General features: G+C 42.2%; 1 protein-coding gene across 6 annotated transcripts in view; it reads left to right on the top strand.

The window, feature by feature from the left end:
- Nucleotides 1–25668, top strand: part of dgki (diacylglycerol kinase, iota) — a 98006-nt gene that overhangs the window by 46021 nt on the left and 26317 nt on the right. For 4 of the 6 annotated variants that reach the window (XM_034673597.1, XM_034673595.1, XM_034673600.1 and 1 more), the window contains exons 2-13: nt 5261–5369; nt 10435–10530; nt 17910–17984; nt 18299–18355; nt 18493–18561; nt 18692–18760; nt 18907–19023; nt 19440–19514; nt 19649–19744; nt 21545–21627; nt 21910–21970; nt 22046–22159. In XM_034673597.1, the coding sequence (XP_034529488.1) occupies nt 5261–5369; nt 10435–10530; nt 17910–17984; nt 18299–18355; nt 18493–18561; nt 18692–18760; nt 18907–19023; nt 19440–19514; nt 19649–19744; nt 21545–21627; nt 21910–21970; nt 22046–22159 (1021 nt within the window). The remainder of the gene's footprint in view (nt 1–5260; nt 5370–10434; nt 10531–17909; nt 17985–18298; nt 18356–18492; nt 18562–18691; nt 18761–18906; nt 19024–19439; nt 19515–19648; nt 19745–21544; nt 21628–21909; nt 21971–22045; nt 22160–25668) is intronic. The other 2 variants (XM_034673596.1, XM_034673601.1) reach the window with 1 other exon arrangement.

Raw genomic sequence — 25668 nt, 5'->3', positions numbered from 1 at the left:
CCTGTTATTAAGTTAGTTTATATATTTATTGTGCTGCTCTGCAACTAGTTTAATTTGATCAACACACACACACACACACACACACACACACACACACACACACACACACGCTGCACCTACGACTTTCCTCTCTTTATACACACAGGAGTGAGTCCCGCCCCGCCTCCTACAGTTTCTCTTCTCTGTTTGTCTGATCTTTTAATAAAACTCATCATAAGAAGGGATCGGCATTAAAGCAAAAATACCATCCAATATTCTCTGCAAACTATTTGACGATTATTCGAATATTTCCGAACCCCAAGCAGATTTTTTAAACAGTTCCCAGTTTCAAAGTCCAATCGTTCCCGAGCTGATTTTTCGAATTGTTCCTCATCCTGGAGCCACTTATTCAAATAGTTCCCCATTCCTCAGACCATTATTCTAATAGTTCCTTGCCCCCTTGCCAATTATCCTAATAGTTGCTTACACCCCAACTAATTATTCAAATAGTTCCCAGCTCCCTGGTCGATCATTTAAATAGTTCTGCGACGCCCAGCTGATTATTCCAATAGTTCCCCGCCCTCAGCTGATTATTTAAATAGTTCCCCGTCCTCTAATCGATTATTCGGATAGTTCCCCATCCCCAGCTGATTGTTCAAATAGTTCCACATCCCCAAGAAGATTATTTGAATAGTTCCTCACCACCCAGTCAATTATTCGAATAGTTCCCTGCCCCTCTGCCAATGATCCAAATAGTTCCCTGACACCCAAACGATTATCCCAATAGTTCCTCGCCCCCAGCCTTTAATTCAAATAGTTCCCAGGCCCTTCAGATTATTCAAATAGTTTCCCATTTCCCAGCCAACTAATCGAATAGTTCCCCATTCTCAAATCGATTATTCCAATAGTTCCCAGCCCCCAGTTGATTATTAAAATAGTTCTCCATCCCCATTCAATTATTCGAATAGTTCCTCTGCTCCTCCTCTGAATGATCTGCTTAACAACCAGCCGATCGAATAGTTCCCCAGAGTTCGTTAGTAGTCTTGATCGTGGATGGCGTGGATCGTATACGGATTAAAAACAAATGAGAAAGTTCTTGCTGTAATGCCGAGGACTTCCTGCTCAGGTATCGTCCATGTGTAGGAAACACTGTCATATATCGTAAGCCTTTATTTCCTGTCACCATGATGTGATGTATTTGTCAGAATCAGTAATAGCCGGCGTGTCCTGAAACATAACTAACTACACTCAGATCCTTCAGATGTTTGTTTTGAATGTTTTTGTTGATCAAGGAGAGGAACGTTTGTCGTCTATGAGGTGCGTATGTTTTACGATCTGACTGTTGAAGGAGGCGGACTCAAACAAGAAGAGAAATCTAAATAAATTATCCAATCGGGCTGAACTGTGTGCTGCATTCAGGGTCTAATCTTTCAGTTGGATATTAAAGCGCTGGTGCTCTTTGTAGATGATGTGGTTGTGTCTCGCTGTCAGCTCTGTTTTATTTGATGCTTTAAAACGTGATTTATTTTTAGATTGGCCTTTTTCTGCTCAAATCTACTTAAAATAACTCTGAGGCAAAGTGTGTGTGCGTGTGTGTACGTGTGCGTGCGCGTGTGTGTGTGTGTGTGTGTGTGTGTGTGTTCGTTCGCATGCTGTCATGTCGGGTGTGTGTGGACAACAGAGCGGCTCCACGCTGTGTTTCTGTGTGTTTGTGTTTTAGGAGTGAGCCTTAATGCCTGTGATCCTGTCTGCTTTTAGTAGATTAGGACTCACTCAGATGTAATGGTGACCATGACCTCTGAATGAGTGTGCGTGTGTGTGTGTGTGTGCGCGTGCCTGTGTGTGTGTGTGTGTGTTTTTTTGCATACTGAAGTGTGTATCCATTTACCTTGTTTCGTGTTGAGTACATCAAGTACAGTGCTGCTGCTGAGCTCCGACTTTCACTCTCTACCTGTTAGACACCAAACACTCTCTCTCTCTCACACACACACACACACCCACACACACACACACACACTCCGCGCAGCCTATTCATTCATATCTGATCATCTCTAATCAGTTTGAAATAATCCTGACTGTTCAACGCTCACACACAGCAGAGAGCACAGGGTGAAGTGTGTGTGTGATCTTGTTTCATACTTCTCTTAAACTCCTCATCCATGTTGTCTTTCTGGTCCTCTGAAAACCTCTGACCTGTTGACTCCAGGCCTGGCTCCGCTCATCATGATCCGGAGGGCTCTGACCTGCCGGATCAGAGACGCAGCCAGAACACAACACAGTGGATCCAGTGGAAGTTAACACATTGACTAGAATAGAAACCTATCAGATCCTGTGCTGTGACGGATCAGAGATGGACCGGACATGGATCTGATGGAATTTGTCCGTTAGCTGTTCCCCTTATTTACACTGCTGCGTCAAATCTACGTCACAGGTCCACATGACATGACTCATGAACATGTGCCAAAAACGAAAGAGCTTTGAAGAGGGATGCAAAACAGAGCTTCATGTTTTTACTTCCTGAATGAATGAAAGTGTCTCACAGCTGGAGTTATGGCCTTTAAAGGACTCACTACATGTTAGTGTGTCTTTAAATATCTGCTGTAAACATAGAGACGCTGAGGAAGAACACCTGGAGGACATCATGAGCTAAACACAAATACAACACAAGCTCCTCCATCCATCATACTCCTCTGAAAATATACAATGATTTAGACGTAGCTGTGACTTTATGTGGTTGTGTGTGTGTATGTGTGTGTGTGTGTATGTGTGTGTGTGTGTGTGTGTGTGTGGTCCCCTGCCCTTTGTGGCATATGTCCAGTCACCATACGTCCTTGCATTTGTGCTTTTGTCGCCCACGCAAAACTATTTATAGCCCAGAAGTCGTGAGGGCGGGTGCATGCATATAGGTGTGTGTGTGTGTGTGTGTGTGTGTGTGTGTGTGTGTGTGTGTGTGTGTGTGTGTCGGGGTGTGTCATCAGGTTACAGTGTGTGTAAGTGGACTCCTCTTTGTCCTGGTTGATAATTTTAGACAGACGGCCACTGAAACTTTCAACAGAGGGGTCAGATGCTGTGTGCAACCTTTTCCACTGACTGACTGACTGACACTCACGCACACACACACACACACACACACACACACACACGCACACACACACGTACGCACACACACACACACACACACACGTACCACTTGTATATTAAGTCCACTGTCTTTAAGGTCTGTGGTAGAAAAGTTTGGACGTTTGTCTGAAAGGATCTCTTTCCAAACAGGGCAGGTCTAGACCGTACTCTATGTTCTATTATTAACAAAGACCCAACATCAAGACCAGATCAGATCCAGTCCCATCTTCCAGACAGGACTCAGTCTGATCTCATCTTAATCCACCATGAGCAGAGCACTTTGCAGCATTTAGCAAGTTACAGTGGCAAGGACAAACTTCCTTTAACAGGCAGAAACCTCCAGCAGGACCAGACTCATGTTAGACACACATCTGCTGAGACCGTGTTGGAGAGAGGGATAGAGGGAGATGAAGAGAGAGAGGGATGATAGTGGGGAGACGGATAGTAGTAGTTGTAGCAGCTGGAGTCTGGCACGTCCACAGCAGCAGAGATCCAGAGGAACCTACGAGACAAGGGAGCTCAGGGACTCCAGAAAGGTCTATGGTTAGTAACTTTAGGAAGAGTTAAAGTGAGAGACAGGCAGAGAGAGGAGAGAGAGGGAAAGACAGGATCCCAGTGTGTCAGTCTAAGCCTATAGCGGTATAACTAAGAGCTTGTCCAAGCCTGATCCAGCTCTAACTATAAGCTTTATAAAAAAAGACTCAACGCTTTTCACAAAGATGCCACAAAGTGAGCTACAATTAAATCTTGATTTAGCAATTTTATTGAACTTCTGTCTTTGTCCAAGTCCACATGCACCAGGCAACAACTGCTTTATTGACAAAGTATGCCCACCTTTGCTACAGTAGGGGCCTCCTTCCAGCTCTTTACTTCCAGACCTTCTCCAGGTTGACCTACGAAGTCAGCTCTTCACCATTTCATACGTACGATACATTAGCTTCGTCTTGTTTACTTTCCTTCTTCTTCTGTTGAGATTTTGTCCTCTACCCGGCTTCCTTCTACACATTTATGCTGTTTGACTTCCAGGTCAAAGCCCAGAAACCCCGGCATACAAACTTTGACGCATGCACAGAACACCTGGTCCAGTTTGGGTCTGATTGAGGTGTATACATGCAGGAGAAAACTGATCCCTAATGTTATCATCCAAATGTGTGTCTGACTTCAAGAAATTCAACTTCAGTCAGACTGACGTGTGTTTTAAAATCCATTTTAGTCAAAGGGAAAACAAAACATCAAATTCACAAGGCGCTGGTGGCCTAGTGGTCTAAGCGCCCCACATACAGAGGCTACAGTCCTTGTCACCAGTTCAACTCCCGGCCACAACCATTTGCTGCATGTCTTCCCCCGCTCTCTACTCCCAACATTTCCTGTCTCTCTTCAGGTATCCTGTCGAATACTAAGGGCAAAAAGAAGCCCCAAAGAATGTAACTTTAAATTTACTAAAGGCATGTAAACATAAACCCCTTCAGAGCGTCACGTCATGGTCTCGTCTCACCCTGTCAGGATTCTGTTTGATATAACAGCCGCTGATGTTAGTCCGCACTCGTCACTCAAAACCTTAAAAAAAGACAACCTCTCCTGTCAAACTCTGTCACACGACGTCATAAAAAACAGCGTTTACAAATCATGAAAGTTTAGCCGCTCCATCAGATAACTCTCCATCACTCCTGATGGATGTCACATGGACAGATGAGTCCACAGAGAGGTGATGATGTGGCGTGGCGTGGGCGGACGATGATTGGGATGAAGTCAAAACAGAGAAATGGATAAACATATAGAGGACTGAAAACAGGAAGAGGAAGTATAACAATGTCACAGCGAGAGAGAGAGAGAGAGAGAGAGGGATGCTGACTCATCCTCTGACAGAACAGATCCGTCTCTGTCTCTCTCTCGTCACCCCAAAGTGCTGCTGGCAGTCTCTCATCCAAGCTGTTCCCACTTCTCCTCCACCAAATATCCGCAGCTGAACCCGCCGAAATCTGCTCTCCCAACATGAATAATTAATTTTCATGCTGAATTATCCTCCGATCTGCTTCTCTGTGTGTTTCTGCTGAGAGGGCCGTGTCACACAGAAGGATGACAGTGTTGAATTTTGCATCGTTTGATCTCTTCTTACAGACGCTCCTGGCTCTGATTGTTTTGTTTCTTGTTTGTGTTTCAGGAAGGCGATCTCCCGCTCCGGCCTCCAGCACCTCGGCCCTCCTCAGCCCTCGCTGCCGCCGGCGTCCAACGGGCCCAACAAGGAGCTGCGGACCAGCGTGGACTGGACGGTGAGGCATGCACCAAACACGCCTTTTCTCCTTATTCAACACATAACCTCTCTGCAGGATGCACTTCATGAATCTGAGTTTAAAAGCTGCAGAAGAAGACAGTGTCCCGCTCTGCATTGTCCTTTTCTCCACGGCTGAGTCACAGAATGACATTTTGATTTTTTCATGCCAACAGATTTTGTTAGCAGACTGGTTTCAGCGTCCGTATGCTCATGTGGAAACCAAAAGTGCCAATTTTCTCTTTCAGTGTTTTTTTGTTTTTTTTCATCAGAACTGGAAAATGCCTCGATACCCAAACACGTCTGTGAGAGTCAGGATGTGACTCTCTCTCCCTCTCAGATGATTTTGTAGAACTTAATGGATTTTTCTTTTTCTCACAAAGCCAAAGAAACTTTCTCAAACGCTTCCTGCTTTCAGACGCCGCAAAGGTCCGGTGGTTTGAGAAATGCCAAGTTGATGTAGAGAGTGTTCTGATAAATGTCATGAATCCTCTCCACAAAGGGAGAAGGAGAAGGGGTCGTAAAGTGCAGCGGAGAGTTTCATTTCTATTGAAAGAGGATGTTTGTAAAGCGAGTTCACCTCATTAACCCGAGCTGAAAACCACATCCATGTTGGCCGTGTCGCTCCAGAACCTGAAGCCTCACACCTCGAAGAGTTCTCATTTTCACACTTTAATAAAATCTTTCCTCAGGCTGAAATATTTTCATGTTTATCACCTCAAACCTTCAAATCTTCTCAGCAGAGTCCTCTCTTCAGTTCAGTTCCATTTAGAGGAGCTTTTGTTATCGAGCAAAGTAGGGATGGGAATTTACCGTAATCCTTGTAATCGATTACTCCAATTTTCTAATAAACGGTTACTCGAGTACTCGCAATTATTACATTTTTTTAACCGTAAACAAAAATAAATAAATAAAAGTCTGTCGGACACGGACCTACCGGACCAGAACTGTAGTAAGTTCTGCCTTTTCTTCCTCCATCTCTTCCTCTCTCGTAGTTGTTGTTCTCTGTGATGGTAGCTTGTACTCCGGCTCGACTAACGCCATCAGCTCTTTGAAGCCGTCTCCTTCCACAAAACTTAATGGGAGCATATCTCCACTTACCATTTTGGTTATTATCAGGCTAATCTTCTCCGCTCTGGTTTCATCACAACGACGTGTGCTAACAGGGCGAGCAAAAGACGTGATGCGAGACCGCCTGTTATCTGTCTCCGCTGTTTTCTCCTCGTGCTTTAAGCTCATGTGGTTAAGCATCAAACTAGTATCTCTATGGTATGTAAGTTTAACGCCACATATCTTGCACTGCTCATTAACTTCATCGTTTTTTCAAAGTACTTCCAGACATTACTTTTTATAACTGACATTCCGCAGGTGTCTCAGACGGTTCTGTGTTTGTTGTGCTTTCGCTTTCGGTTGAATAACGTGTTCCTGAAGTGTTGCCGTAGCTGCCGTAAAACTGTTGTTTTTGCTAAAGCTGAAGCCGTGGCCGGAGAAGTCTAAATGTTTATATCCAGTTAATTATTTTCCTACCTAGTATATTCAGTTAGTCCAAAACAAAAAGCACATGGTCACACATGTAACGCTGTGTGATTTCAAGTTATCTTGCCAGGTGCGCGAGTAACAAAATAGTATTGGAATAATGGGGTCAACGGCGAGTACTTGAGTACTCGAGTAATCGTACCCATCCCTAGAGCAAAGTTCTTGACCAATTAGAATCAAGCACCTGATGCAGCAGGGTAATAAGCAGTGTTAATTTTGGCGGCTATTTTAGATTTAGTCTTAGTCTTTAGATTAAATGCTAGTTGTAGGCTGTCTTAATAAACACAAAGGTCGGTTTGACTCCCCACGTCTGCAGATTTGAAGATCTAGTGGATGATTTTTAGTTTACATGGAAAAGTGCTAGCGCTAGTTAGCATAGCCACATAGCCACATGTTGGTAGCTGTGTACCAAGACACACGGCGACATGCTGACAAATAAAACAACAAGAAACACTAAATCTGTGACCAATGGTTCAGAAAGGTCCTGCTGCAGGCGCCTCTCCATCAGGATCAGATTCTGGATCAGATTCAGAGGGTTGAAGTAACGCGGGTCTATGAGCAGCCGTGTATATTCAGCCAACATGTAAACATTAGATCAACGTGCTGGACAGCCGAGGCCACACCCACTTCCTGAGGGGGCGTGGTCAGAGAGAAAACAGCCTGTTCTGAGGAGGGCTGAAGAAGAGGGTTCTTCAGGCAGACCAAAATCTGATTTCAAAGTGTTTTTTTGAGCATAAACTTTAAAGACATGTTTTGGGGACCTCTTAGACCAATATATGTTGATGAAAAAAGTGTGATATGTCACCTTTAACGTCCGTGTTGTTGTGAATATTATTCGAAAGAAGGAGTGACCGACACGTGACTTTGAGATAATCTGAGTGATTCTGTATCCGTCTGCTTTGACATCAAATGACTGTCACCGTCTTTTACCCGCTCTATGACGAGCCGCAGAGAAGAGAGAGACACGCTTCTATTTTTATCTGATTCAATAAGAAAAGATCAACTGTGACAGACGGAGGCTTTTCCTCCCAATCGTCCGTGTAGCTACTTTTTCAATTTGGAGCTGACAAAGCTCAGAGAGCAAAACAAACAAAAGACTCTGAGGACGGGAACACAGAACGAGGAAACTTCAGCTTCACCGACGACGAGAGACTGAGAACACGTCCTGCTCCATGAGAGAGAGAACTCAGACTTTACTCTCTGTTCAATATGAGGCGCTGTTTGTAAAGCTGAGCTGAAAAAGGGACTTTTAACAATTCACTCTACATTTTTATGAAGTTTTGGAGCTTAATGTTTAGAACTATAGTTGTTATTTTCAGTGTGCACAACTTTAAAGACATCTCCTCATAGTTTCATGATGTGAGAGTTTAATAATGGATCACATGTAAATAAGAACGCGCCGTGTTATTGATCGTGAGATGTAAGTGGACAAACTGCACATCTGAGAGTCCCCTCTGACTCGGTCTGCAGGGACACTTCCACCACGTCACCACTGGCCTTTAGCTCTCTGTGTGACACACACACACACACACACACACTGATGTATAATCTGTGTACACAATCGCTCATTAATACACACTTAAGTCTTGATTTACTGCAGAGGATGACCTCTTTAGAGAAGCAGAGGAGTCAGACAGACTTATTAAATCACGGCAGGGTTCTTCATCAAACAGACAAATACAGTTTCTGTGTGTTCCTGTAAGTCCGATCAGCACAGAGGATGAGGATGAGGAGATGTTTACAGAAGGCCGCTCAGAGGGATTCACGGCGGCTGTAACAGAAGAAGAGTTGGCTGTGAGCTCCAGCACAGAGCAGAGAGAGAGATTAGAGGAAGATCAGGCTCCTCTCATCACCGTCCTGCTCCGTTTCTCTCTTATCATCAACATTTCAGAGACGACTGAAACACGATGCAGAGCGGGAGTGAAGCCAGGTCTGTCAGCGGAGTTAGATTTGTGCTCTTAATGTAAAAAATTACACCATGACGACATCGAGGAGAGTCGCTTTACAGCAGAGGAAACCGAGCAGCTCAGCACTTCATAACTCCTCCTGCAGAGCAGAGACGGGGATCAAATCTCAGTTCAGTTCAGGAGTGCAGTGTGAGCTGAAGCAACTTCCAGGATTGCATTCACGCATCTGTACCCACATGATTTTTATAATTAAGGCAGAAAGATGAGCCAGAAATTAGTTCAGGGGTAGATAATCTTCCCCCTGAAAAGCCCCGCTAGGTGGGTGGTACTTTTCAAAGGTCCCGGGACTTTCAGGGGGTGGGGCCTGCAGTGCTGAACGTGTCTGATTGGTAGATTAACCGCAGTGTTTTTATTCCGCCCTCTGTCCACAATAACATCACACACATCTGTGATTCACTTGATTTCTCTTTCTTTCATTAGTTTTTATTTGTTCTATCTTTTTTGTATGTGTGTGTACTTTTCAAAAGAAGAAGCTGTGATTCTCTTGATTCAGCAGCTTGTAACAGTAGTCTTCTCTCAGCCCACAGCGTCTCTCCCGGTGTTCTGGTTTTAAAAGTGACCCTGTAAACTGGAGACCTTCAGCTGAACGTGTCAGTGTTTGTGGAGTTTACACAGCTGTTGAAACACAGAGGGAGTTCCTGGGAATGCAAACTAGTTTAGTTTTTATTAAGATTTCTAAATATCCTCATCAGATATTTAATGATGGTCTAAAGACGTTTATGAGGGATGCATCCGGCTGAGAGTCTCCAGTTAACAGGGTCGCTGTTTAAACCAAAACACCGGCCGATCTCTGCCACAGCTTTTTGAGTTCAAAGGATTTTAAAAACCGTGTTGAAACGTCTTTGCTACTCGCGCTTATCTCCTCTCACGTGTTGATTCATTGAATCCATCTGTGATCAAATATAGCACCATCTAAAACAGCACCAGCTGAGTCTCTTCATGCTAACAGGCTAACTGTTGTGTTGCTCATAATGATACCTGCCTGTCCGTCTGCTTCTATGGTGTCATCTGTGATGAATGGCATTCCTCTTTGTTTTACTGCCCTCTACTGGTCTGGTGGTGTAGTGCATTTACTTTTTTTTTCTCCATACGTCACTGGCCTGATTTGCAGGATCTACCTGGGACTTCAACAATGGAAGCACAGGAACCTTTTAGTTCAGGGGAAAGTAGTTCAGGGGGGCTAAAACTCTTGGTCTAAATGCACCTTATGTAGCATGTCACTGACCCATCAACACACACACACAGACTGCATGACATCCTGCACTGAACCTCACCATGTCATGCTTTAAAGCTTCACAGTGACACACACATGTAACATACACACTCCACGTGTGTGTGTTTAGCTCTGAGTCAGTGTTTTCATTAGCACCTTCAATTAGCATAGCGTACGCTGTGAAATCAAACCCACTCAGCCTCTCATCATTATGTGCTCGACACTCGTTGACCGCTCTCACCGCAGAGTGTTCGTGTGCATACGATCGCAGCTTAATGTGACTTGAGTTGGAGACGTGAGGACGAGGACAACAAAGGTCATGACATCATTATTCCTCTGTGTGTTTGCAGGAGAACGCCGTGAACGGGGATCACCTGTGGATGGAGACGAGCTGCTCGGGGGAGCTGTGTTATCTCGGAGAGGACACCTGTGTGCTGAAGACCGCAGTGAGTGGAGCACACACTGACCACTACTCTGTGTGTGTGTGTGTGTGTGTGTGTGTGTGTGTGTGTGTGAGAGAGAGAGAGATAGGTCTTCTCTTTTATTTTGTTGGTTGTTTGATCCCTGCACTCATCAAAAGCAGAAGCATTTTAGTTCTTTTAAAATGAAAAGACTGAAGAAGCAGGAGGCAGCACTTAGATCAGATAAAACCTGTTGAGATCCAGAACTCTTTCATAGGGTGACTGTGCCAAGAGGTCAGCAGCACACATCATAATAAATATAACAGGGTGCAGAACAGATAACATATGATAAGTACAAAAACAAACAATACATTTAAAAGGTGCAATCTGACAACTTCAAGTCCTTCTGGATTGTAGTCCACACTGAGAGGGCAGGGAAACTGAACCCCCTTTTCCCAGGGTGTGAGCGTCATCACATAGCAAAGGACACTTGCTGTCCACACTGCATGCTTAACAAACCACACTGCTGTCCATAGGTGGAGTTTGAGGGGATATATAATATCAATATCATTAGAAAGAAGTTTGTCCTCTATGAGAATGATTAGAAACTGAGCGATCTATCTCTGAAACCGTCACTTTCCAGAATAATGGACTTGATAACAGTAAAAAGAATCCTCCTGGGGCTCTCACTCCAGACAGCTGGCACTATTATCAAGGTTTCTGTATTGAAATGAGGAGGTATCCTACAGCCACTCCTCACGTGAACCTCAGGATTGAACCTCTCCTCGTCCATGTTGTGCTGTTAGGACTCTGTAACTCTATATGAACACGAGGAACACACAGTTGGAAACATCATAAGAGCGCGAGGCATAATGGCTTCTCGTTCTTTTAAGATACATACAAATGTAAGACGGAACTAAGCCAAGAAGAGATTCATAGATCAGACACAGCCAGTGTGTGTGTGTGCTTTAGTACACTCAAGGATTACCAGTCAGATTTAACATACAGTTCTCAATGATGAGTGAGGTCAAGGCACGATGATAAACTGTGTTCAGAGGCTGCAAACATTTAGCTAAAGCTCCCAAGATACAGGAAGTGTCCTCGCTCTGATGAAGAAGCAGGATCTATTTCTGAAGTAGAAACCGAGCTTCACTGAGTTTGGAGACCAATTTGTGCTCTGAACAAAATCTCCTGATCAATAAGAAAACCTAAATATTTACAGTTTGTGATGAGATCTATAGACTCTCCATGGGAGGTTACGATCAATGGGATGTTTTCTGGAGAATAACATCAATTGTTGGAAATTCACCACAAGAGAGAAAGGAGCTGATGGCGGTTATCTTGTAACCAGTTTAATGGTCGTGCACATAATAAAGCTGCTCACCAGGATGTTTGTTTTCACTCGTTTGTGTATCCTGGGATTATGTTCAATATCGTGGTCAGGAGTCAGGGAAGTGCAGGATGCAACTGCGGACTAAAGGCTTCTTAAAGTGACCTCAGAGGAAGAACCGATGAAACCACAAGCAATTAGAAGAGAGAGGGGAAAACACAGAATGATATTGAGCTGAGACGCAGAGGATACCTCACAACAAAGCTCAGATAAAAGAGAAACTAACTCTCAGGAATCACTTCTTAAAAAACACAAAGGAAGTCTGAAGAGAGAACGCAGAAAGTCTGGAGTGTGTGTGGGGCTCATGCAGACACACACTGTGCAGAGAAAACACCAGCAGCAGCAACGTCTCTCTCCCTTTAGAAGCTGAGCTAATGAGTCAGCACGGGGACCTTCAGCCCAGGAGTGTATATCAGCCTCCCACACCTGCTCCAAATCAGGGCCAATCAGGCTCACACACACACCTGACCCTGCTCTGTAATGATTACCTCACCGAACTCACAAACACTCAGCGCTAACTGTCACTCCAACGATGAAAACTTCACACCGTGAGCGATGTGTGAACAACAACCGTGGAATATTTCAGGTGCAGACTGTCCTGAGATGTTCTGTATGTTTCCAGGTGTGCAAAGACGAGCCCACGTCTCCAGATTTAATGAGCTGTGAGGACGCCTGATTGGCCAATGTAAACACAGGGATTACTCAGAGGAGACTCATGCAGCGTTCATTCAAATCTGCAAGAAAGTTTAACTCTAAAGGTGCATTTCGACCAAGAGTTCCAGAACTACTTTACCCTGAAGTAAAAGGTTCCTGTGCCCCCATTGTTGTCTGTGTTTCGACCGACTTCAACTTAAGTCACAGGTTAAAAAAAAAAATCGAAAAAAATTTTGACAAAAAAAAATTTGACAAGAAAAATTTTGAAAAAAAAAATTGGAAAAAAAATTGTTGAATTTTTTTTTTTTAAATAAAAAAATTGAATTTTAAAAAAAAAAAATTTTTTTAAAAAGCTGACCCGGAGTCTGTCGAAAAAATTACATTTTCCTCAAATTTGAAATTGTGCTCCAAAAGCAGAGAAAACTTGAAAAAAATTGAAAATTTTGCACCTGCGGTTAAAAACCTGGAAAAAGCAATGAATGAATCAACACGTGAGAGGAGATAAGCGCGAGTAGCAAAGACGTTTCAACACCTTTTGAAACCTTTTGAACTCAAAAGGCCGTGGCATTTTGACATACAAAATTCACATTTTTTTTGAAAAGACAAATTTTGAAAAAAAAATTGGTGAAAAAAAAAAAAAAAGTTAATTTTTTTTTAATAAAAATTTTGAAAAAAAAATTTGACAAAAAAAATAATAAATTGACAAAATAAATTTGACAAAATAAATTTGACAAAATAAATTTGACAAAATAAATTTGACAAAATAAATTTGACAAAAAAGTTGAACCGGAGCCTGTCGAAAAAAAACATTTTCCTCAAATTTGAAATTGTGCTCCAAAAGCAGAAAAAATATTTAAAAAGTGAAAATTTTGCACCTGCGGTTATAAACCTGGAAAAAGCAATGAATGAATCAACACGTGAGAGGAGATAAGCGCGAGTAACAAAGACGTTTCAACACGGCTTTAAAATCCTTTTGAACTCAAAAAGACGTGGCAGAGATCGGCCGGTGTTTTGGTTTAAACAGCGACCCTATTAACTGGAGACTCTCAGCCGGATGCGTCCCTCATAAACGTCTTTGTGTAAACTCCACAAACACTGACACGTTCAGCTGAAGGTCTCCAGTTTACAGGGTCACTTTTAAAACCGGAACACCGGGAGAGACGCTGTTGGCTGAGAGAAGACTACTGTTACAAGCTGCTAAATCAAGAGAATCACAGCTTCTTCTTTTGAAAAGTACACACACATACAAAAAAGATAGAACAAATAAAAACTAATGAAAGAAAGAGAAATCAAGAAAATCACAGATGGAAAAAACAATGACTGTGAATGGTTTTTGGAAAAATTTGACAAAAAAAAATTGACAAAAAAAATTTGAAAAAAAAAAATTGACAAAAAAAAAATTTGGAAAAAAAATTTGAAAAAAAAAATTGACAAAAAAAAAATTGAAAAAAAAAATTGAAAAAAAAAATTGAAAAAAAAAATTTTTTTTGAGAAAAATTAAAATTTTGAAGAAAACATTTTGAAGAAAACAATTTGAAGAAAAAATTTGAATTTTTTTTTTGAAAAACAAAATGAAAAAAAAATTGGGCAAAAAAGTTGACCTGGAGAATCACAGCTTCTTCTTTTGAAAAGTACTCACACATACAAAAAATATAGAACAAATAAAAACTAATGAAAGAAAGAGAAATCAAGTGAATCACAGATGTGTGTGATGTTATTGTGGACGGCGGGCGGAATAAAAACACTGTGGTTAATCTACCAATCAGACACATTCAGCATTGCAGGCCCTGCCCCCTGAAAGTCCTGGGACCTTTGAAAAGTACTACCCCCCTAGCAGGAGCTTTCCAAGGGGGAGATTATCTACCCCTGAACTAAATTTAGACCCTGGATCCACCGGTTGAAACTCATGTAGTTCAAGGGAAAAGTTCCTCCGGTTGAAAAAAGCCTAAATGTCCCAAATCTGACAAAAAGTTTTGATTGAGACGTTTTTTTCAACATTTAAATTACTCTATATTTCCAAATAGGCTCAAATGTTTCATGTAAAACGATGTTGGTCCAAGTGTTTGAGGAGTTAGGAACATTTTGTTCTCTGGTCTGAAACACAGTCAAGAATTTTTCAGTGTTTCAATTCAAACAGGAAGCTTCCCTCTCACTCTCATGAGTCTTTAAAGCAACAGAAAACAGAGAGAGAGCACGACGATGCAGAAATGACAGACGTCTTTAAAGAACAGCAGCACTCTGAACAAAGAGCGAAGTAATCACCTCAAACATTGACAATAATATAATCTCATGTCTCTGCTTTTCCCTCTGATGGTATATAATTACAGTGATTGAATAAGGACATGAAATTACTGCAGCTCTCTTTAATCTCTCTCTCTCTGTGTGGAGGAATATTTCATCAGAGCTGTGCGATACTTGAAAGGACAAAATGACCTCGCAGGAATCTCTGATTACTTAGAGAAGAGAAGGTTGACATGAACGAGCGCGTTCGTACCTGAGCAGGAGAGATACGACTGATTCAGACTGAATCATACAGAAGGAAAAAGCAGCGTGGAGAAAGCTTCAGAGGCTTCATGGTCGAGTCAGGCTTAAGGAAACGCTTTCTGTCACGGGTTTGAGGAAGGCTTTTGAAGGGGGCGCTGCAAAGAGCAACTTGAGAGTCTCAATGATGAGATAAGAGACGCTACAAAGTGAATTTAAACTCTTAATTTTAACTAACTGACTCATCTAAAGGTAAGAAAACCCTCAGAAACAAGTGTGCTGGTTCCTCATTGCTCTGGTGGAGTGGTTATATGTCAGTTTAACAAGACACAGCCTACATACAACTTTATCTCCATTTACTAGATCAACATACTGACAAACCACGCCTTGCTATGCTTGTATACATCTAGGTAGTAGAGCTTTAGAGCATTATTAGAGCCATTAACTAAAGCTACAGACCCAGCTAGTGGCGGGTGGCTGCATTACAGCTTAGGCACGACATATGACCCACATTTTGGGCTTGCATTAATAGAAATATGCATAATTAGTTGAACCATCTTGCATATTTAAAGAACTTCAAATCCCAACACATTATCCTCAGACTCTTTCCAAACAGAGCAGGTCTAGACCGTACTCTATGTCCTATTATTAACAAAGACCCAACATCAAGACAGGATCAGATCCAGTCCCATCTTACAGACAGGACTCAGTCTGATCTCATCTTAATCCACCATGAGCAGAGCACTTTGCAGCATTTAGCAAGTTACAGTGGCAAGGACAAACTTCCTTTAAACAGGCAGAAACCTCCAGCAGGACCAGACTCATGTTAGACACACATCTGCTGAGAACGTGTTGGAGAGAGGGATAGAGGGAGATGAAGAGAGAGAGAGATGATAGTGGAGAGATGGAAAGTAGTAGTTGTAGCAGCTGGAGTTTGACACAGCAGCAGAGATCCAGAGGAACCTACGAGACAAGGGAGCTCAGGGACTCCAGAAAGGTCTATGGTTAGTAACTTTAATGGGACAGGAAGAGTTAAAGTAAGAGACAGGCAGAGAGAGGAGAGAGAGGGAATGACAGGATCCAAGTGTGTCAGTTCCTCTGGCAGGTAAGCCTATAGCAGCATAACTAAACCTGGTCCAACCCTGAGCCAGCTCAAACTATAAGCTTTATCAAAAAGGAAAGTTTGAAGCCTACTCTACTCAAGAACTAACTTCTTTTAACAGGCAGAAACCTCCAGCAGGACCAGACTCATGTTAGACACACATCTGCTGAGACCGAGTTGGAGAGAGGGAGAGAGGGAGATGAAGAGAGAGAGAGATGACAGTGGGGAGACGGATAGTAGTAGTTGTTGCAGCTGGAGTCTGGCACGTCCACAGCAGCAGAGATCCAGAGGAACCTACGAGACAAGGGAGCTCAGGGACTCCAGAAAGGTCTTTGGTTGGTAACTTAGACTCATGTTAAACAGACATCTTCTACTTCCCAGTAGAGTGTTGCAGCTGTCTTCATGGTGTGTTCAGGGCCCTTAGACACCAACCTCTGCTTAAAGTGAAGCCAAAATACCAGAGACTTACAGCTACCTATCGCACATTCAGAGTCAGAGTGTGCAGAGTCTTCACTTGTAGAGAGCTGGCATGTCATCTGTCTTTTCATGCAGGATTGGATTAGGTTAACTTTGTTTGCACCTGTTGTAGTACGCTGTAAATGTTTCTTCTGTTTCTCTAAGAGCACTTTCTTTCTTTTTATAATAAACAGTGATAGAGATATTCTTTTGTACGTTTATCTTCCTCTCCTCTCTCTCAGAGGACTCAGCTCCATGTCTGCAGCGAGCGATGCGGTTCATTAGTGCTGCAGGTCAGCCTGTTACTTACAGAAGCATCAGTGGTGTTAACAAGCAGCTCATTTAAAAGCAGCATGATTTCTTTGATCTCACTTTGAGTCATGACTGCTGTAAAAAAAAACACACACGAGTGAAGCTGTAAATGTCAGAGTTCCTCTTTTAACGTCTGCAGTGTCAAAACGAGCACACACACTTTTAAAGAGTGTGAAAAAGAGCCACAGTGTGTGTGTGTATTTGTGTCTGTGTGTGTGACAGGGCCTGCATGTGATCACCCTGAAGTCCTGCTCCTGTGACTTTCAGAGATCTGTTTATTTTAATTCTTACACTTTATTAACAGAAGATCAATGTAAACTATTCAGACAAGTGATCATTTCCTGTATGAGAAAACAAAATAAGTAGATAAGTGGATACATTAGTTAAAGATAAAAATAAATAAATAACAATGTTTTAAAATAAAGTAAATAATAAGAGAAGAGAAAAATCAGAATAGTGAAAATATAAAAAATAAATGAGTTAATATAAAAAATATAACAAAATGATAGTGAAAATACAACAAAAGAAATAAGTTAATAAAAATCAGATTCAAAAATTATAGTTAAAAATGATAAAATAAATAGGTTCATATGAAAAATAATAATAATAATAATAGTGAAAATACACAAAAATAAACAAGATAACATAAAAAAATTCAAGAATAATATTGAAAATATTATGAAATAAATAAGTTAATATATAGAAAAGCATCATTTTGAAAATACCCTAAAATAAATAAGTTAATATGAACATAAAAAATAATTTATATTGAAATTGCAATAAGATAAATAAGTTAAAGTAAAGAAATTAAAACAATAATAGTGAAAATACAATAAAATTAATAGGTTGATATAAAAAATAATAATAATAAAAGTTCAAATACAGTAAAATGAATGAGAAAAAAATATTTATATAGAAAAGGTAAAAATATATATATAATAATAACAAAAACAAAAACAGAAAAGTGTCCTGCTCCTGTTTGTTGTGAATCTCACCGCTCGCTCTGCTGTGTCTGTTTTCTCCTTTAAGAAGTCGGCCCCCAGGAGGAAATGTGCTGCCTGCAAGATCGTCGTTCACACTGGCTGCATAGAGCAACTGGAAAAGGTAACACACACACACACACACACAAACACACGCACACACACAGACACAGGTTGTCTCACCTGTGAGTCGACTCTCATCACTGAGGGACGTGTTGATTTAAATCATGTCATATCTTGTTGTTGAGCGGTGATAAATCTGCAGCATTGTTGATTTTTGAGCAACATTTAGTCCTAAAATTGATGCATGCAGCTGAGTTCGCACAGATGCATTGTGGGTAACTTGCCCATCATGTATGTGTGTTGCTTTATGGAACTCCGGGTGCTGCCTAATGAATACTCATCGTTTGTTTTCTGTGGTTGTTTATCCTCTCCCAGATTAACTTCAGATGCAAGCCGACCTACAGAGAGGGAGGATCCCGCTCCCTCAGAGATGTAAGAGTGTGTGTGTGTGTTTGTGTGTGTATGTGTGTGTTTGTGTGTGTGTGTGTGTGAGGGAGGAAGGATTTTCAAACACGTCCTGTTTGTCTTCTGTGCAAAGACGGAACATGTCGGATCTTTTTCTCTCACAGCAGAACATTCTGAGACATCACTGGGTTCACAGACGGAGGCAGGAGGGGAAGTGCAGACAGTGTGGAAAGGTACACACACACACACACACACACACACACACACACACACACACACACACACACACACACTCTCTCTAACACACACACACACACTCATCATGCTGTTCAGACCCACCTGAGTGTGTCTGTGTGTCTGCAGAGTTTTCAGCAGAAGTTCTTCCACAGTAAAGAAATCATCGCCATCAGCTGCTCCTGGTGCAAACAGGCGGTGAGTTTTTCATCGTCTGTGATCGTCTTAGTTTAATTTAAATACGTTCCTCTGACCTTATCAGCATAATCCGACTTGAGTCCTGATATTTCTTTATAAGAAGTGATAAACAAACATGAGAATAATCTCAGGATCTTTGCTTTTAGTTCCACAATAAGGTGACGTGTTTCATGCTGCACCAGATCGAGGAGCCGTGTTCACTCGGGGCCCACGCTGGAGTCATCGTACCCCCCTCCTGGATCATCAAAGTCAGGAAACCACAGGTGTACACACACACACACACACACACACAGAGCTTTAACTCTCTCATGAGTGTGTGAGCTGATGATTTCACTAACTGTTGTTTTGCTGAGAAAAGACTTTGTTGAATCTAAATTTAAACTCTGAAAGATGAGTGTGTGAGAGGAGGGTGTGTGTGTGTTTGGCTTTGATCTGATACGAGCTGACACATGTCTGATCTGTCTGAGAAAACTCTGAGTCTGTAACCACACACACACACACACACACACACACAGAAACAAACTCACCCGTATCCCTCCGTCTCGTCACATGCTTTGTTGCATTTTTAATTACCATCACAAGAGACACGCTGACAGTGAACTAACCACTGAACCCTGTGTGTGTTTGTGTGTGTGTTTTTGTGTGTGTGTGTGTGTGTGTGTGTGTGTCTGCACCCTAGAGCTCACTTAAGAACTCTGCGAGGAGAAAAAAGCGGACATCTTTCAAACGAAGGACGAGCAAGAAGGGACTGGATGTAAGAAACACCACGACACAAACTGACACACCAGATTTCAGATCCTTAATTTAAGTTAGAGCTCTTCTTCGTCTCTGTGAGGATACCAGAAACAACATCACTTAAAGCATGTCTCTCTCTGCTTCTTTCTCCAGGAGTCAAAGTGGCGTCCATTCATGCTGAAGCCCCTCCCCTCTCCTCTCATGAAGCCCATCTTGGTTTTCGTCAATCCAAAGAGTGGAGGCAACCAGGTCTGTATCCTCAGACTCTTTCCTGAAACAGAGCAGGTCTAGACCATCCTCTATGTTCTATTATTAACAAAGACCCAACATCAAGACCGGATCAGATCCAGTCCCATCTTACAGACAGGACTCAGTCTGATCTCATCTTAATCCACCATGAGCAGAGCACTTTGCAGCATTTAGCAAGTTACAGTGGCAAGGACAAACTTCCTTTAACAGGCAGAAACCTCCAGCAGGACCAGACTCATGTTAGACACACATCTGCTGAGAGAAGGAGGGATAGAGGGAGATGAAAAGAGAGAGAGAGAGAGAGAGAGAGAGAGAGAGAGATGATAGTGGGGAGACGGATAGCAGTAGTTGTATCAGCTGGAGTCTGAAACTTCCACAGCAGCAGAGATCCAGAGGAACCTACGAGACAAGGGAGCTCAGGGACTCCAGAAAGGTCTATGGTTAGTAACTTTAATGGGACAGGAAGAGTTAAAGTAAGAGACAGGCAGACAGAGGAGAGAGAGATTAGATCCCATTGTGTCCGTTCCAGCAGTCTAAGACTATAGCAGCATAATTAAGACCTGGTCCAGACCTGAACCAGCTCTAACTTTATCACAAAAGCCGTTTAGCAAGTTACAGTGGCAAGGACAAACTTCCTTTAACAGGCAGAAACCTCCAGCAGGACCAGACTCATGTTAGACACACATCTGCTGATATCTACCGTGTTGGAGAGAGGGATAGAGGGAGATGAAGAGAGAGAGAGATGATAGTGGTGAGATGGAAAGTAGTAGTTGTAGCAGCTGGAGTCTGACACAGCAGCAGAGATTCCAGAGGAACCTACGAGACAAGGGAGCTCAGGGACTCCAGAAAGGTCTATGGTTAGTAACTTTAATGGGACAGGAAGAGTTAAAGTAAGAGACAGGCAGAGAGAGGAGAGAGAGGGAAAGACAGGATCCCAGTGTGTCAGTTTCTGAATAAGTCCTATTGAATAACATTTATTTATTTATTTAAAGGGACAGTGCATAATAATGAACATTTCAACATGGCATCCATGTACTTGTGCCAAAGTTAGTCCAGCAGGACCAGACTCATGTTAGACACACATCTGCTGAGACCGTGTTGGAGAGAGGGATAGAGGGAGATGAAGAGAGAGAGAGATGATAGTGGTGAGATGGATAGTAGTAGTTGTAGCGGCTGGAGTCTCTTATAACCTCCCTTATTAAAAAGACAAAATGTCCCTTTAAACTGTCACCCATCAGGACTCATCTGTCCTGGGCTTGAGTCTGACCCTCTGCCCTTTGCTGCATGTCATCCCCCCTCTCTCCTCCTAGTTTGCTCTCTCTATCTTGTCAATAAAGCTCCAAAATGCATCTAAAGAATCCCTAAATCCTCACCCCTCAGTGCGTCTCAGCTCTCCTCTCTCTGTCTCTAAATAATCTCCTCACCTTGTAAAGGTCTCTCTGTTTGTGTTGATGGATTTCTTTTGTTGCATTCCTCCTGAAGAGAAACCATCCCGATCATAAATCATGACGCCATCAGATTTTAACTCCAAAGATTTCCTTCACTCGTCTATTTTTAGAGTGTACGAGTCTTGGCAGGGCGTTAGCAGCTGATTTATTTAAATCTCAGAGCTGCGCGGCGTTTTGCTGCAATAACTCACTACAGGAGTCGTTACGTCCTGCGAGCTGCCAACAACAGAAAGTTTAATTAGAGAGACGTCGGCTCAAACAAGATAAGTGTTATCAGATAGAGAGAGCTGCTGCTGCAGAGATCACACTCACACTTCTTCTTCCCCTCCTCTCTCTGTGTGTGTCTCTGCAGGGGGCCAAGGTGTTACAGATGTTCATGTGGATCCTGAACCCTCGACAAGTCTTTGACCTGTCACAGGGGGGTCTGCGGGAGGCGTGAGTACCCTTCAGTCAGGACAGTGTTCACCTTCATTAAAGATTCACCTCTCTGACATTCTGGCTCTGACGGCCTGGAGCAGACTGTGACACTCTGAGCGTGTGCAGAGTGGACTCTCTCTCTCTCTCTCTCACATCCTCATCACAAATGTTCATACTCACACGTTGGAGAGTGTGCTTTTTTATTCAAACACTCTGCTCATGATTCCTGCACGATTTACACCCACTCACCACCGCTCGGCTCTATTTCCATCCGCTCTGTGCTCTCTGTTTGAATATCAGGTTGGAGTTGTACCGTAAAGTGCCAAATCTGAGGATCCTGGCCTGCGGAGGGGACGGCACGGTGAGGGACTTCTCTCCGCTCTCTCTGTCAGATCCTCTTTGACGTTGCTGCGGCTAACGTGTTGTGTCACAATAGGTGGGGTGGATCCTGTCCACGCTAGACGAGCTGCAGATGAACCCCCAGCCTCCGGTCGCGGTGCTTCCTCTGGGAACAGGAAATGACCTCGCCAGGACGCTCAACTGGGGCGGGGTGAGTTTGAAGCCTTGAGACAGGACGCAGCAGAGTCTCCTCTCTCTGCTTAGATATTCACACACGTCTGTTTTCATCATGTTTGACCTGACAGCAAACATTTAAATCTGACCAGGTACATGTCTAGTTTCTTGTTAAAGCTAAGGAGCTACATTCACCACACGACTCCCTTACTTGACTTGACCATGACTTCTTATTTAAAGTACTTTAGCACATAAATCAGACTTTAACTTCTGCTTATAATGCCTTTAAATCAGATGTCATATCTCACCGTGTCAGGTGAATATGCAATGAGATATTTTGTGCAGAAATCCTGCAGATACTCTCCACAGGATTTTGGTTTTACATCTGTAAAGTGTGAAACTATAACACATGAATCATACAGAATACTTAGACAGTCAGTTAACTGTGATCCTCAAGAGTGAGGCTATGACTCTGAGGAATTTAAAGAATAATAAAAGCGATATTAGATGCCCGTCTGTGGTCATACTTGTGTCCCTGACGTTGTCGTGGATCAGACTGTGAGTGTGTGTAGAGATCACATCATGCAGGACAGGTTGGACTCAGGATACTGCTCCAAATATGTCCTTAAGTTTGGTTTAAACTTCTGCATTGACTCTACGTCTAAGCACGACATACTTGCACATCAGAACGTCAAATGCTTGAAGGAAGTGTGATTCCTATGCTCGTCAGATTTCATGTTTCCAGTCTTGCTATGTTTCTTGCTTGCTTGTCAGACCTGGAGTGTGTTTTGTTAAATTGGTACTAATAAATGTTGCAGGTGATCATACAGCAATTATTATTAAAGGAATAAAGAGGAGACGTCAGAGGAGATGGAATTTAGGGTTGATTTATGGCGGTACCTGAAATGTTGTAAATGCAGGAAATACGACGCCACCCAGTGGACCCATCACAGAGCTTGTAGTTTGTGTCTTTTCTTGTAGTTACATTTGGAAGAGGTGCTAATCTGACTACATGCATAGGCTCTTTTTTTGGAATAGGGCTCGATTCGATGCACAATACACCAGGCTTTAGCTACTGAAATTCTCAATCTTCAACTTTGGGAAAATGCGGCTGCTTCAAATCACTGATTTTCTCATCAACTGCTTCATCTTTGGGTCGTCTCTACTAAACTTTCTGCAGCTCTTCAATGTCTGCTGAATCAGAACTCATTTTTTTGGTGCAAATACTAGCAGTGGTTACTCCTGCCGTGTGTTCCCTCAACACACACACACGTTACTTTTTAGGTGACTTAAAAGATGAAAAACACACATACTGCTTTGATGAAAATGATGGGTAGCTATGCAGACATCAAACATCAAGCTGAAAAAGAGGACAGTCCAGTATACTGAAATACTTACTCTGTGCCTTTAGGATCATATCAAATCACAACGTATCGACCTGTTGGAGTATGTCAGGTGATAGCCTTGAAACGTTGTCTTTTTCAGCTTGTATCTGTTGGTTTGATTGGATGATTGTTTTATTGGTATAAGAGATAACTAGAATAAACACCACAGCTCTAAATACATTAAATATGGTCTCCTGTGTCGTCTGGATAAGCAGATATTTGACCAACATGTTCCTCACTCAACTATAAAAGGTATAAAGTGTTCGGTTGTGTTTAAAGTCTGCTTTTTCTGGTATGAGTATTTTCATTCACGCTCCATTAGCTCCTCTGATACCATCTCTGAACCGGTTCTTATCTTCTCTTCATGGTGAAGACTAGCGTGAAATCCAGCTCCCCGTCCTCTAAAGGCCGAGGTGTCTGCAGAAGGTTGGTTAAGCTTTTAGGAGTGAAACATAAAGCGTCACTTTTCTGTAGGAGGACTCTTAAGGCTATGAAGTTTGTGAAGAGCTGAAGCACCAAGAATCTGCCCTTTGACACACACACACACACACACACACACACACACACACACACACACACACACACTCAGCACTTAACACACTGATTCACGTTGCATAACTGCAGCAGAAGAAGAGGCCTTTACAAGCTCCCACATTCCTCCATTAGGGTTTTCTTAAGAGAGGTGATGTGGGCTTGGAGCAGCGATAATACAGCAAATACTCGGCGTGAGTCACAAGTCCGACTAAATCCCCGACGTCATTCAAGTTAATTCACTCAGAGTATTTTCTTTGATTCTTTCTTACATGCTCGGATTTAAAAAAAAATGTTTCAACATTGGACGGTTTAAAATCAGTGAGAGGAAAAATTGATTGTAGTACCCTTTTTAAACAGCAGAGGGCCTCTGACTTTCGACGTGTTCAACATTGTTACGTCTCTTATGACTGTAGCTGAATGGGACCGTAAAGACATCATGGAAGGATCGGAAATATTGAGCTTGAGGATGCACCGCCAGTGTTTCTCCACATGGAGACGATTCCATCTTATCGTATTATATTGAAACGTATCGTATCGTGATGTAACGTGACTAATCTTATCGTAACCTATAGTATTGTAAGGTATCGTATTGTATCATAACATATCGTATCGTATTTAAACTTAACATATCGTATCATATGTAACATAATGTAACATATCGTATCTATCGTAATGTATTGTTACACATCGTATCACATGGTATCGTAACAGATATATCGCAACATATGGTTTCATTGATGGTGTAGCATTGATGATAGCATATCGTATCATATCGTTACATATTGTATTATATTGTATCCTATCCTAACATATTTTATCCTGTTGTATCGTAACTTAATGTAACTCATCGGGTCGTATGGTAACATATTGTCTCGTCTCCTATCGTATGATGTCTGAACTTATTGCATCGCCTCGTGTCGTCTGGTAGCCGTGAACGTGAAGCTTGAGTTTGTGATCTGTGTATGTGGTTCAGTGAAAACTCGCTCTGTGCTTCATGATGGACAAAGTGAAGGACGAGTGAATGACTCTGCAGGATCAGAGGAACACAAATCAGATAAGGTCCAGATCCAGAGAGAGAGAGGGAGAGAGGAAGAGAGAGAGTGTGTGTGTGATTAGTGTAATTAGTGTGTCCTCTCTGTCCTCTGTTTGTGACTTCAGGCCTCACCGTAAATCCTTCCTTTCTTCTTCTCCTCCTTTCTCTACTTGTTTCCTTTTTCTTTCCTCTCTGTCCTCTTTTGACCTCTCCATCCTTTGCTTTGTTTCTTTCCTTTCTTCTTTTGTTTTCTCCCTCTCTCAGGTCATATTTTCCCTAAACTATTCCCTCCATTCCCTCTCCTTTCTCCCCTCTTTATTCTTTCTTTCATATCGTTCATCTTCTTTTTTTCTACCCTTTTCCCTTTTCTGTCTTTCCTTTTCTTATCTTTCTATCTATCATTATTTCCCTTCTTTTTCTGTCTTTCTTTCATTTCTTACTTTCTTTCTACATTTCTTTCTTTCTGTCTATCTTTCTTCTTTTTTCTATCCTTTTTCTTTTTCTATCTTTCTTCCATTTCTACCTTTCTTTCTTTCTATCTTTCTTTGTTTTCTTGTCTTCTTTATCTTTTCTTCCTTTTTTCTTTTTCCTGTC

This window comes from Notolabrus celidotus, chromosome 21, assembly GCF_009762535.1.
Source record: "Notolabrus celidotus isolate fNotCel1 chromosome 21, fNotCel1.pri, whole genome shotgun sequence".
Taxonomy (NCBI): Eukaryota; Metazoa; Chordata; class Actinopteri; order Labriformes; family Labridae; genus Notolabrus; species Notolabrus celidotus.
This window is presented reverse-complemented; position numbering and strand designations above follow the sequence as displayed.